This window comes from Mustela putorius, unplaced genomic scaffold (genome assembly GCF_011764305.1).
Source record: "Mustela putorius furo isolate JIRA1106 unplaced genomic scaffold, ASM1176430v1.1 tig00000640_pilon_pilon_pilon, whole genome shotgun sequence".
Lineage (NCBI taxonomy): Eukaryota > Metazoa > Chordata > Mammalia > Carnivora > Mustelidae > Mustela > Mustela putorius.
The window spans coordinates 1,114,510-1,129,172 of NW_025421432.1; the positions used below are offsets into that span (position 1 = coordinate 1,114,510).

Consider the following 14,663-nt stretch of genomic DNA (forward strand, 5'->3'; position numbering starts at 1 on the left):
TTTATGTTATTATTATTAACAAAAATATGTATCTTTGCAATAATGTAAATTTCTAATTGATTTTACTTATCATTTTTTTCATTCACATATTGGTTTCCCCTCAAAATTTTTTCAAGTACCTCTTTTCTTATAATTAGAAATTAACAGTAAATAACAAGACTATTTCCAACAAGGAGTTGTTTCATTACTCTGAGCTTCTCAAATAATGACCTATACTGGAAAAATCATTCCTAAAATATTTCTTATCATACTAATCATTAGTGATACAATATGCCAAAAGATCTCATACATGTTTCCCACATTCAGTATTATTTTAAAACAAACTTGCAGACATTAGCCTATAATTCAACTCTTCTCACTTTCACACTTACATTCTGAATGTAGGAAAACACATTCTAATGTTCCCTCTAATTAAACAGTTTGATTGTGCTGAAATATAAATGCTTAAATAGTTCTAATCTCTAAAGCATTAATGAGGAAGAAGTAGCATAACGTGGGAATCATGTTACCATATACGCTAACCATCACATTAAAATTCCTGCATATGAACTATCTTTCAGTATTTTGGCGACATATTCATGCCTTCAATACTTCAACCATTCTGACAAGTTAACAATATTAATTTATTGATTTTAATGAAGTAGATTCCTTTCTTTCCTATTCCATATCCACCCTGGTATGTACCCAACTCCTACAGAGAATGTCCTTTGTGGTTCATCAAATTATTGGTTTAAACTGATTTAAAATTGGGGCACCTGGGTGGCTCAGTGGGTTGAACTTCGGCCTTTGGCTCAGGTCATGATCTCAGGGTCCTGGGATCAAGGCCTGCATTGGGCTCTCTGCTCAGTGGGGAGCCTGCTTCCCCTTTCTCTCTCTGTCTGCCTCTCTGCCTACTTGTGATCTCTCTCTCTCCATCAAATAAATAAATAAAATATTTAAAAAGAAAAAAAAAAACTAATTTAAAATTAATTTACATAGACTATTTTTTCACCTTCTCCAGTTAAAATATAGCATACAATCTAAGCCAGTTCTTTGCAATGATCCCACATTATTTAATGAAGACTTTCCTTTACATAACAATTATAGTTGTGAACACTAACAGGGGATTTGCACGTACAATGCATTATCTGAAGTATTCTGTGTGTAGTAACTCATTATATATAACCACCCTGTGAAAGAGATTCTATTTTTATCCTCATCAAACAATTTAGGAAACTGAGGCACAATGAAGTAAATAACTTGGTCAAGATTACATATATACTTAGTAAGAGGCAGAGCCAAAGATCAAATTGAGGCCACTTTCCAGAGCCCACACTCCTAAATCATTATATATTATGATATTTTCCATGGATCAAAAAATAATTCAAATATAGATTTACATAAAATGTAATTGTATACTACATTGTATATATATTTAAAATTTATTTTTTGTAAATTGCAGTCTAAGCAGCATCTATATATCTACTTGGTATGAATTATTATGGAAACTTTCTTACCAGTTAACCTTTCTCATCTTTGTGGGACACACAAAATGTTAACCTTTCTAAGTCATCAAGTCTCTCTAGTACATTTATGCTATAGTGTTCTGTGTTCACCCTTCTCTATCCTACTTTCCATTCTTATCTTCCCCTCAAACTTTTCACTGTGCCTTCTGAAAGCTCTATTTTACAGTAAACAAAACTTTCCTGTGTATTTCATAACTTTGTTGAAGGAGACTACCATCACTTTATCTTAATTGAATTTATATAGTTTCATGGGTAGCACTAAGATGACTGTGTTCATCCTTTCATAGCTCACTTCAGAAAATAAAGTCTGCACCTTTCTTGAAAGCCATTAGAATTTCCAATCCATTACCCCTCCAGTATCAAGTAAAATCATCTCTACTTTGAGACCCACACCATCTCACTATTTCTTCCCCACTTCACCATTCCTTGTCATTAGTAGCTATAAATGACATTCTTTTTCCACAATATAAATGACTTTATTTAATGAGCTGAATTCAATTTAAATGAGTAACTGCATACAAGTAACATATCTGAATAAATAACAACTTCATTTTTCATCCATCCTTGCCATTAAATATGCTTTGCCATATATTACCTCGCCATGACTGACTGCTTTAGCTTGAGCTATTCATAGCTTTCTGGTCACTTACAGTTGTAAAAATAAGTTTTATTTTAGATTTTAAGACTGTTTCAGGTTAAGAAATTCTAATACAGCCCTGTATCAAAACTTTAGTTTCTTATTCAATTCAAAGTTTCCCGGTCATTCCAACTTAGGACTGAGGAACTTGTATTGGGAAGAGGTAAATGATTTTTTTTTCCACCTGTCTTCTGCCTTCTTTATAGGTCTTCCTTCTAGACTAGGGCAGGGATATGAAAAGGGATTACAGAAGAAAAAAAAAGGGGGGCAAGTCTTATGTGACTGGTGACTTTTATATGCCAGATGCCTAAATATTAGATTTTTAAATCGGGGTTCATTAGGGAATTCTTCGGACATCCTCTCATGGGGACATCCTATGCTGTACAGCTCATCAATAAAGGCACTTTGTTATTTGCTAACTACTTGTCTCCCTTCACACCCAATTTCTGTCTTTGGCAGAACATTTGACATTCTTCTAATTCTTAATATTGGGTCCCATTGTGGTAGAGAGTAGCCATCTTATGAAGGGTTCCATTATCCTTCTATCTCCTCAACTTGTTCCATGGTAAGCTCATGAGCCTTGACACAACAAACTGTTTTAACAGCCACACCTAATAAGACCCCTTTCCACTGCCCTGACTTAGGATACCTCTAACCATACTGCCATCCAAATTTATCAGATTGGAAGCAAGTATCTAATTTATTGATTATGCATGTCCCCATATTCCAAAAGATTCACATTAATTTCTTTCTCTCACTTTAAATCTATTCCGTGGAACCATCTGCTGATGTAGCTGCTGAAAAAATATCCATGTGCTGATTTAGCTGCTGAATAAATATCCAAACATGGAGATACCACTGGTTCCTTCTTTGAGTCCTTGCTTTGGTTCACCTTCATCTGATTTAGAAGAGGCACACCCTTCTCTCTTTCAGAGGGTGAAAACCTGCAGCCCTCCCTACAGATGAAGGCTCAAGGTGATAATTCACAGTGGCAGGACTGATATTACTTTAATTATTACTTAGTAAGTCTTTGGTGAGTATGTCTAGCACTTCTTCACAGAATGTGAGGATATTTATCACGAATGGTACTACGGTTCAGAGCTTTAAATAGTATTTTGAGTCAACAATGGAGGTTTCATTTTTATCTTTTATGCTCCACCTTTTTTTTTTTTTTTTGCCTCCCTTATTTACTGAAGTTTCTAATAAAGTTTCACTGTTTTACCCTCTGAAGACCCTCTACCATTATCATTCTTGTTTCATTAATTTGGTCATTAAGTACTTATGTAGGCCCACTATGTTCAAAGCATTGCAAATACAGCTGTAATCGAGACAGAAAAATCCTTCTCTCAAGGGGCTTATATAGAGTGATACTAAGCAAGGTAAATAAATGAGATATACAGTATCCAAAATATATCCTTCTAATTTTTTATTACTGTTATTTTTCCCAGTGGCCAATGTTTGAATTTATCCATGAGTCCTACTGCTTTGTAAGGTTTTTATTCTCTGTTATTTTAGTTCTTACTACTATTACCATAGTCTCAAATACACCTGTATAATCTCATTATAGAATTACTATATCATTCTTAATCTCTTCCTCCATTCAGTATTCTAGTTATCATTTTAAACAGATAAATGTAATCATATAAATCAGGTACTTAAAACATAATCTCATTCATTCATTCATTCAGCAAATATATATTGAGGAAATATAACCGGTTTTTATTTCTAGATCTTTGGCTAAAATAGTAAACAGAAGAGGCAAAGACTCTTACCATACAGAGTTTATATTTTAGTAGAACACAAACAGTAAACACATAGGAGCAAGAAAACAATATAGGTCCTCATAGATAACCTCTCTATTAAAACAGCATTTTAACAGAAACCTAAAGAAAATGGGGGTATATCGGGAGGGAACATGGCAAGCAGAAGGAATAATAGCAAGTCCCTGCACGGGTAAAGGGTAGCAAATTGTTAGTACAACCGAAATGGAATGAGATATGGAAAAAATAAAAAGGTAGAGGAGTTCCTAGAGGTACTGTAACAAGAGAAGTCATGAAGGGTCTTAGAAATTATTCCATTGGGTCTGGGAATTTTATTCTGATGGGAAGCCAACAATGATGTAAGCCTAGATGTGAGATGATCTGAATTTAAGAAAGTTATCCTGCTTAGTTCACTGAGCATGTGTATGTAAGAAAGGATGGTGGCTTTGACCAGGCTGATAGTTTTGTGGGGTTAGCAAGAATTGTCTGGATTCTAGATAAACTATGAAGGTAGAACCTATAAAATGATTCTGAATCTTGATTCTTAGAATTAGTAGCCATGAACTGATAGAGGGAAAACTGCAAAAAATTTGCAAAGTGACAGCGAAGACCAGAAGCTCACTTTTTAACTTGTTATGCTTTAAATTCCTTTTTTGAATGTATAAGTGAATATGTTGGATACACAAGTCTGAAGTTCAGGGAAGTGATCCAGCCTCCAGATGTAAATTATTCAGTTCAGTTATTAGAGTCTAGATGGCATTTAAACTGTAAAATAGGTTAAGACTACTGAGAGACTGAATGTAGCAAGAAAGACTGCAGGGCCCACAGAAATGATCCATCCAACACTGGTCTCAGTTTCTTGGTGTCATCAGTTCCAGTGAGCATCATTCTCTCTGTACTCCACCCATTTCCATGACCACATCTTATTAGCACCTGGACCTTATCAGCACCTGGAAATGTTTGGTTCTAAAAGGTTCAAATCAAGCATCTTACTCCCTCACCACAATCTTCTATCCTTTTTCCTATACCCACTGCACATGTTTTTCAAGTTTATTGAAAACTCTGAATCCTCTATTCTATCAATCCCTTCCTATCTTCCTGCAATTCTAACTCATCGTAGATTAAGGGATTTTTGCTAATATTCTCAATTATCTTGTCCCATTGGCCTTCCATAGCAATGGTCTTGCAGAACAACATAAAATTAAAATGGTCGTAGGAATACCTCCCATACCTGACACAGAGACACAGAGCACAGCTGGAGGTAAAAGTAAACACACCTTTAAGTCACATAACCACTACAAATGCACTGCCAACAACCACAGGTGGACCCCTAACATTTTCCAGTGTTCCATCTGCGGTTTACATAGTTAGCCCATAATCCACAAAGGCTAGATAAATCTTCTCTATATTCCTGAGATACCTCATCCCATCATCTTTCCTGCTAATATCAGCTAATTAGATCCTTTACACTTTGTGGGGAAAACAGAAATCATTAAATGGAAACTTTCAATCTCTGAAGACCTCCATTTCTAAAAAGAATCCTTTCTTTCTCACTCATTTCACATTTGAAGACAATGTGCCCTTTCTCTATAATATGCCCTGGAGTCCATCCTTTTTTGCCTCATCTTATGCTCTATCAATAAATTTCTTTTTCCTCAGTAAATTCTTTTTATGTACTTGCTATATGTTTCAACACACTCAACCTCATATCTTATATGGGCTATAATTCCCTCCCACCTCTTTCATAATCAAGCTCTTTTCTACAGACACTGAATCCAATCCTTGTCTGCCATTTCATCTTTCAGGTCCCCAGAAATTTGATTCTAACTAAATTAACTCCACTAAAATTACTCTCACCTAGATAACCCCCTTATTTTCCTGTTGCTAAATAAAATGGGCACTCTTTCATCTTGAACACTCAATGACATCATGAAGCTGCTAATAACCCTTTTTACCACCTTCTCTGGACCTTAGCATTTTTTAATTCCTCACCTTCCTAGTATTTCTTCCTTGCCTTCTTGGGAGGCATACTCACCCTATCACCTTTCCCTTTCCTTTGATCTTCACTTAAGTGTTTTTTTCCTCTGAAATTTATTATGAGCTCTCTTATCTTCTCACTTGGAATACAATTTTTAGAGATGACATCATCAACTCCAATGGCTTCAGTTACTAACTATTCTACATATCCAAATCAATGGCCAGAAATGAGATCTCACCTCATTGATTCCAAAAATCACTCCCAACTCAGTCAGCTCAATTTAATATGTCCAAAACTGAACTCATCATCCCCACTCCAAAAGTACTCTATCTCATGAGATTCTTGTCTTCATGTATGGAACTTTCACCCACTCAACTGCCAAACCAGAAAGTTCAAATTCAGCCTTGACTTCTCAGTAAGTCTCACTCTCTTCCCTCTAAACAAGTCTTTATTCTTGAGTAATCACTATGTCCTTATTATCTCATCAATCAGTCCATTCTTCTCCATTCTCACTGTCACTCTATAGGTTCATATTAACCATTCAGTGTGTTTTTCAAAATGTTGATGTTCTCCTGAGATATTGCCTTCAATTAGTTTTATAATTCAGTGGAGTAGACACACACACAGGTTGCAATTACCATTTTTATTATCTTTCTTTTGGATGACTGCAAGAGCCTTCACTTGCCTCCTTGCTTTAGACTATTATCTAAATCACCCTCCAAGTAAAGTCAAAAGAAAAAAGCCTTCTAAAGAAGAGAGCTGATCTCCTGTTTAAAGACTTTAATGGTTCCTCATTCTTAGTATAGAGAATAAATTCCTTCCATGAAATTTCTCATGTTCTTGCCCTGGCCTAACCTAGCCTTCTGTCTTTACCACTACCTCCCACACTCCAGTTTATTTCACACTCTAGCCACAGTAAGTTATTTTTTTCATTTTTTGACCTATGCACACACTGTTTCCTCTGCTTAAAATGCCATGCCCCACTTTCCTCAGATGGCACACTTCAATTTATCCTATAATTATCAAGTTAGACAATATGTCTTTCTATTCTCCTTTGATTCTCCAGACCCTTTCATTCCCAACAATTGTAGTATATGGATTGTCTCACATTTTGTTTACTTTACATTATAATTATTTTTGCCAACCTGTCTACTCCCCTATATTGCAAGATTCTGAAATGAGAAACTGTATTTTGTATCACTGCATTTCCAAAAACCTAAACAAATGTCTCTCACATAGTGTACACTCAAATATACACTGAATTTTAAATAAACAAATAGAAGAATGAAAGTATATAATACAACAATATAAAGTCCAGGTCGAAAGAAATTATATTAGATCACAATTCAGATTTGCATTCTTTATTCCCTTATCTTGTACAGCAAATAAATAGAACACGGGCATTTTTTGAGTAATCAAATTAAAATTGGTCTTGGAGACTTTTAAATTTTAAGACAATTTACAGTTTGAAAAATATATAACCTGGTCTAAGTAACACCCTCAGGAAAATAAATTTGTTTCAAATTCTATGGAGTATTGACCCAAATTGCTAAGAATCATCAGGAAGTCATTAAAATGAGAACAGAAAGTAAAAAATATGGACTGTACTATTCTGGTTCTTCAATGGGGACAATGTTAACAGAGCTAGAAAATGTTCAGAACAGTGTACATAACAAACCCAAGGATGTGGATTAGATGAATATTCAGTTATTCACCACACTTTAGAAGTAAAGAGAACCATTAGCATTTGGATGAAGGAAACAGAACAATTAAAAGCACTAAGTTCTGTAAGAAGCGAATTTATAGATCTTCTTACTCTGAGATAACAAACAGAAAAAGAGGGAAGGAGCTGCACAGCGCCAGTGGCATTATTGTTGTAAGCTGTGGATGAGGCAAACGAGGTAGACATCATTCAAACACTGGTAACAGCACTCTGAAATACCATGACACTTGAACCAATGTGTATGTTACACTGAGATATGTTCCGAAATGTATTTCATGTGCTCTAGGGTTTGTCCCATATTAATCTTTGTTAAATTTTGCCCATGCTGACTCTTAAAAAGAATCAGAAATGATAAGAAAGTAAACAGCTAATTAATACTCAGACATTTCTTTAAACAAAACAAACTGAGGGTTGCCGGGGGGAGGGGGTTTGGGAGAAGGGGGTGGGATTATGGACATTGGGGAGGGTATGTGATTTGGTGAGTGCTGTGAAGTGTGTAAACCTGGTGATTCACAGACCTGTACCCCTGGGGATAAAAATATATGTTTATAAAAAATAAAAAAAAAATTAAAAAAAAAAGTACAAAGAAAAACGTTCCTCACTGTGAATTTTCGTCTACATGGGTCTGTCATTAAACTTGTGTTCTGTGGCCAAACTGAGCTACTAAATTCCAGCTGTAGATTTAGAACTAGACCACAGTCTGGGACAAATCCTGGCTGCTAACTGGGGTTGGATAACACTCTGGCTCAGACTTGGGGCTCAAGACTTGACGGCGATCTATCACAGTAGTGGTTCCACATGGACCTACAAACCCACAGCTCTCCAGATAACAAGTACAGCTAATACACCTGACTAGGTATGCTTATGCTTTGTGCCCTAGTCTTCAGCATCCAAAGTTCTCTTGGCTATCTAAAGCTGCACTGTTTAGACCTTATCCTGGCTTTCTAAATGTTGGTTGAAAACAGATTATACCCCTGATTCCTTAAGGTTCACCAGTTTTTTACATTTCAGTATTATCATTTAAAATTTAAAACACCATGAATAGATATTGTACCTTGACAAATACCTAATCTGCATCTACTGCAGTCATCACACCGTTCTTATCCTTTCTTTTATTAACGTGGTATATCACATTGATCGATTTGCAAATACTGAACCACCCTCGCAAACCCAGGAATAAGTCTCACTTGACTGTGGTGAATGATTTTTTTTTTTTAATGTGTTCTTGGATTCAGTTGCTAGTATTTTATCAAAAATTTTTGCATTGCTGTTAATCGTGGATATTGGCCTGTAGTTCTCTTTTTTAGTGGAGTTTTATCTGGTTTTGGTATCAGGGTAATGCTGGCCCCATAGAATGAGTTTGGAAGTTTTCCCACTATTTCTATTTTTTGGAACAGTTTGAGAATCGGTATTAACTCTTCTTCTGCAAATGTTTGGTAGAATTTGTCTGTGAAACTATCTGGCCCTGGACTTTTGCTTATTGGTAGATTTTTGATTACTGATTCAATTTTGTTGCTGGTTATTGATCTGTTCAAGTTTTCTATTTCTGCCATTTTCATTTGGGTAGTTTCTAAGTTTCTAGGAATTTATCCATTTCTTTTGGGTTGTCCAATTTGTTGACATTTAGTTTTTCATAACATTTTCTTATGACTATTTCTGTGATACTGGTTGTTCTTAATCCTCTCTCATTTGTGATTTTCTTTATTCGGTTCCTTTTTCTTAAGTCTGGACAGATGCTTACCAATTGTATTAATATTAATTTCATTAATATTTTTGATTCTATTAACATTAATATTTATTTATTATATTAATATTAATATTTTAAATGTTTATTAATATTTTCACTAATCTATTTTTTAGTTTCCATATCATTTATTTCTGCTCTAATCTTTACTATTTCCTTCCTTCTTCTAGCTTTGGACTTTATTTGTTGTTCCTTTCCTAGCTTCCTTAGGTGTAATGTTAAATTACTTTTCTGAGATATTTCTTGCTTAAGGTAGGCCTGTACTGCTATATACATCCTAATGTATATAGAAGCATTATCTACAATAGCCAAATTATGGAAATAGCCCAAGTGTCCATCTACTGATGAATGGATAAAGATGTGGGATACACACACACACACACATACCCAGGAACATTACTCAGCCATAAAAAAATGAAATCTTGCAATTTGTAACAATGTGGATGGGGCTAGATAGTATCATGCTAAGCAAAATAAGGCAGTCAGAGAAAGACAAGTATCATATGATTTCATTCAGACATAGAATTTAAGAAACAAAACAAAGGGGAAACGAGCAAAGGGAAAAAGAATGAAAGAGAGGCAAACCAAGAAATAGACCACAGAGAACAAACTGATGATTACCAGAGGGGAGGTGGGTGGGGGAATGGGTTAAATAGGTGATGGGGGTTAAGGAGTGTACTTGTAAGCACTGGGTGTTGTATGTAAGTGTGAAATCATTATATTGTACACTTGAAATTAATATAACACTCTGTTAACTAATTGAAATTTAAATAAAAATTTAAGAAAAGGAATTAAAACACTATAGTAAATGGTATACAAAAAAGCATTAATTTAACTTAATGATATTTTTACCCTTTAGAAGTTAATTATTTTCTTTTACTCAATTTTTATATGTAAATATATGCTGTAATTTTACACTGGAAGTTAACTTGTGATCCAATTTTTGTAAATGAAAAAGACATGCTAAATGTAAACTATGTCTGATATAATTTTTCAAAGATAGTTCTAAGGCAATATTAAACTGATAATATTTTTCTTAATGATGGAAAAGCTTTTTTCTAAGATGACTGTGATTTAGAGAAATCTGTAAATTCTACCTACTGAACCAATTAATTTTCAGTTTCTGAATTAAGAAAAAATCCTTCTTGTAATCCTTTTCAGAAGAAGAAAGTCATCAAAAAACTTGAAATTGCCTCTGAAAATCATGAACGAATGATTCTCCCATTCATTATAAGTACTGAACTGAGACTATTGAGTTTTCAAAAAAACTAGCTAACAGTTATTGTTAAAAATATTAATGTAAACTATATTCTTGGAGTTCTTCAAATTTATTCTTACCAGGTATACAAATTTATTTATAATGACATTTGCAAATGTACACAACTTTTTGCACATGTATGCTATATAAAATACAAACTTCACTTTTTTCTCATCCTTCAGAAATAATATATGTGTACCCACAGAAAAAAAATGGATTTTTTAAGTATACCACTTACACCCCTGAGATCTAGGTTATACTGGTAAAGAAATTATTTCACAGCTATGCATCATTGTGGTGGCATTCTGAGATGACATTCCTTCAGCACTTTATATATTCTGTATAATGAGGGGGAAAATACAAGACCTTCAACTTCTTATCAATAAAATTTCATCACAGAATGGTTTTACTAATATAAAAAACATTTATACAAAAGACATAACTGTAGAAATGGACAATAGTACTTAGATGATCTATCATAAAGATTTTTTTTAAATGGAAAAATTACAAACAATTTCAAGTGGATTTAGGTTATAATTAATGTAATAATTAATGTAATCTGACTTTAAGTTTTCTAACTGGGAGCAAAAACAATAGTTTCATTTAAAGTCTTATTCTTAAATATCTGAAGTGACACTAGATCCTATTACCATTTCATTTCTATTCAACTGCTTTATATAAGCTTTATATGGGACTAAAAAATGATTTTATTACACAGTTTCTCAAGTAATATGTTCTAGACAGCTCTTTGACAATGGGGAGTACTAAATTTATGTGTCCTGTTAACTCCCTAATTAGACTGCCTAAGCTCATGTAGGTAAAAAATACGCACAGTCTGAATTTCAGAAAATGAAAACAGCAGTATAAAATATCCAACATCATGGCAGGACATGGCCAAGAGAGAATCTCTATTTCACCATATTATAAACCACACACACATATACACACACACCCCTCACTTTGAGCTATTGGGAATGAATCTGATGAAGCTTGCCTTCTGTGTACCATCTTTCCTTTCTGTGATCATTTTTCCTTTCAAGAAGCTTCTTTCAACAACTAGATTTATGCCACTCAATCTTCCATATTTGGAAGATGTCTTTTTTGGAAGGATATGATTAACTTATTTTAACAGATAAATAATGAATAAGATTTTTATCACCCCTTGCAGGAGAGAGGTATTTAATTTTTATTTGAACCGGGGACAAATGCTTGACTTCTAACTGTGGAATTCTTTTAGGAATCAGTGGTCAGGTTATGGTGGTATTTTGAAGGAGAAGGACTTACTCTTCTAATAAAAGTTGAATGCTATGTACAAATACCATGCTAGGCAGGAGAGTGAAATTACATCCCATAAGCAGGTCACCTGTACTACTAAAATAAAGGACCAGTCGTAAATCCTGTCACAATATACTGGTTGGCTGACTTACATTTCATCTTACCTTATGCTGTAATATAACAGGGTCAAGGACTAAATATGAGCAGTTATTTGAAGACAATATATTTTTTCCCACATAAATTCAGACAATGAAATTAAAAGGAAGGGAAAGGACTAAAATATGTTGTTTGGCCTACTTCAGGAGCAAGGTGATGATGAGACAACATCATGAAACATAGGAAGGAGACAGGAGAGATAGAGGTACATTGAAAGTTATCTTTTTAACATCTCCTGATGTTTTAATGTGATTATGGACTTCACCTAGATACCTCAATGAAGTATACCTAAAATTGATAACATTGGGTTCTGTGTGTTCAGCATTAAACCTCACAGTGCTAAGTGAAAAGCAAACAGTGATAAAAATTTATGCATTGACTCTCTGTTGAAACTGAATCTTTTTACTTTAGATATACACTGTGAACTCATGTTTGTACCTCAAACATGAAATCATGTTATCTTAGTCAATATCTTCTGAAAGCAGATACCACAGAAAGATGCTTCAATACTAGACCATTAATCCTTCTTATTGCTTAAAAGCAATAATCCTTTAAAATTTCAGAACACTTTCTCTAATTTTCTAGAAGCTCCCTGGATAAAGTAGAAAAGAAATAGCAATATCAAGAATGAATACTTGAGATAAAGGGCTAATATAATAATTTTTCTCAGTAACTAGAAAATATATTACAACCCAAACATACATTCATATCTAGAATGGTATACCCTCACGTTCCAAAAGTTTTGGTGTAGCCCCATAGGACATGAAGTATTGACATATTCTAATGAAGATTTTATTCTGATCTTAGAGTCAATACACGGAGATGAATTTTATGAAATACTGAAACTTTTTAAAACACCAAACAATACCCCAAAGCAAGTTCACTTTTGTATTAATTACTATAAAGGCTCTATATTTCAAAAAATATCTATATGACAAATTGTATACAAGTAACTGATGATCTGGTGTATGCATAATTCAATTTGCCAATAGTTAAATTTAATAAAGAATCTAACTTACCGGCGGATCAGCCCCCTTAGAACCAGTCAGACCTCCTGTTAGGGATTCGATATCCTGAAAAGGGGAGAGGTGTTGATTGTAAAATGCCACTCAACAGCATGGAGAATTTCCCAGTCCCATAGTGTCATATTTTATTTAGCTATGAAATTAGGGCACATAGCTACATTTGTTTACTTTGTTTTATTTTCAGACAACCTTGCACACTACAACACTATACAAATAGTCTATATTTAAAAATCTAGATATTTTCCCTACTTCTGTGGCATCTGTAAAAAAAATTAAATGTAAACAGACTAATTATTCTTGATATATGCAAAAATCACTCTAGGTAGGAAAGCAATTTTGTACTCTAAGGAGTTGAAGTGAGGACATAACAGAAAAAAGAAATTTTAATAAAAACTGCAATTTAACATGTTATTTGTAAGAATATAAATCCCATGAAAAATGATTACCCTATAAAATTTTTAATTATCTCTAGTGCACTCTATTATTGTACTTAAAAGATAAAAATATAAACAGACATGGGCAGATTAGCTATTCTTTTACAAGGTTTGATTTCTAATCTTGAATCAGTAACTACAGAAGAACATTCCTGAGTAACTGTCAAATGTATCATAAACAGAGAAACGGGTGATGCTATGACAAACTGGAGAGCATATGCCCCGTTTACAGGTACACATAGAGCTTAGCCAAAATGTCTGCTCAGTGGCTGTGGGACGAGTCTACGGCTACAGTGAAGAGTTGTACTTCTTGACAAAAAGTTTCTTTCTTGTGACCCCGGTCACTTATCTGTTTGCATCTTTTTGACAGGATAGGATGAGGAACCTGGGAAATACAGTTGCAGTAAGAAATCAGAGATGAGAGAGAACTGAGTGAAGACTGAGGGAAGAGAAAATTAAATGCCTGTGACCAGAGAAACAGCCAATACCTTTACATCATTAGGAAGATTTATGCTACAAATGCATTTGGGACTTAATCACATCATTGTGTCCCTGGTGTCTCAAAAACAGGGAATCTTAACAAAAAATACAGGGCTGAAATGAGCATGTGAAGGCAACATTAAAAGCAGGACAAGGGAGAAGGAAGGAATAAATGATGTCATGAAAGTTTCCATTGGAAAAGGCTGACTTCAAGCAAGAACTTAACGGGTGATGAATTTCTGTATGCATATTTTATCAAGGGCCATAAAAGATAAGGCAACCATAAGGAATACTTGCCAAGAAAATTGTTATCTGCACTGGAACAAATATATTGTACATAATGTTTTTCCCTATTCAGCATCCCTTTGAGGAACTTCCTCTCCCTCACTCTAGCGCCAAAAGAGACTTATAAAAATTGCTTCAAATTGCTTCCAAAGCCTTATGGAAAATTAAGGTAATATGGATTTGGGAAGATATAATGGTCGGGTCCATGCCCTTGATTCTATCATTTGAGCGACTTCTGAAACTAGATGTTCTCCCCACCTGCAACTTTAAGTTTCTGGCTCTCAAAACAGAAAGATCCTAATTAATATGACTGCATTATTGTTAAGTCTATTTGTAAAAGGCTCTCCCTCTTCATCTTGTTGAAATTCTTTATTTTAGCACCATGCACACCATGAACAATCAA

General features: G+C 34.2%; 1 protein-coding gene across 8 annotated transcripts in view; it reads right to left on the reverse strand.

The window, feature by feature from the left end:
- PPFIA2 (PTPRF interacting protein alpha 2) overlaps nucleotides 1–14,663 on the reverse strand; it is a 496,304-nt gene that overhangs the window by 390,347 nt on the left and 91,294 nt on the right. For all 8 annotated transcript variants that reach the window (XM_045082940.1, XM_045082946.1, XM_045082943.1 and 5 more), the window contains one exon: nucleotides 13,056–13,109. In XM_045082940.1, the coding sequence (XP_044938875.1) occupies nucleotides 13,056–13,109 (54 nt within the window). The remainder of the gene's footprint in view (nucleotides 1–13,055; nucleotides 13,110–14,663) is intronic.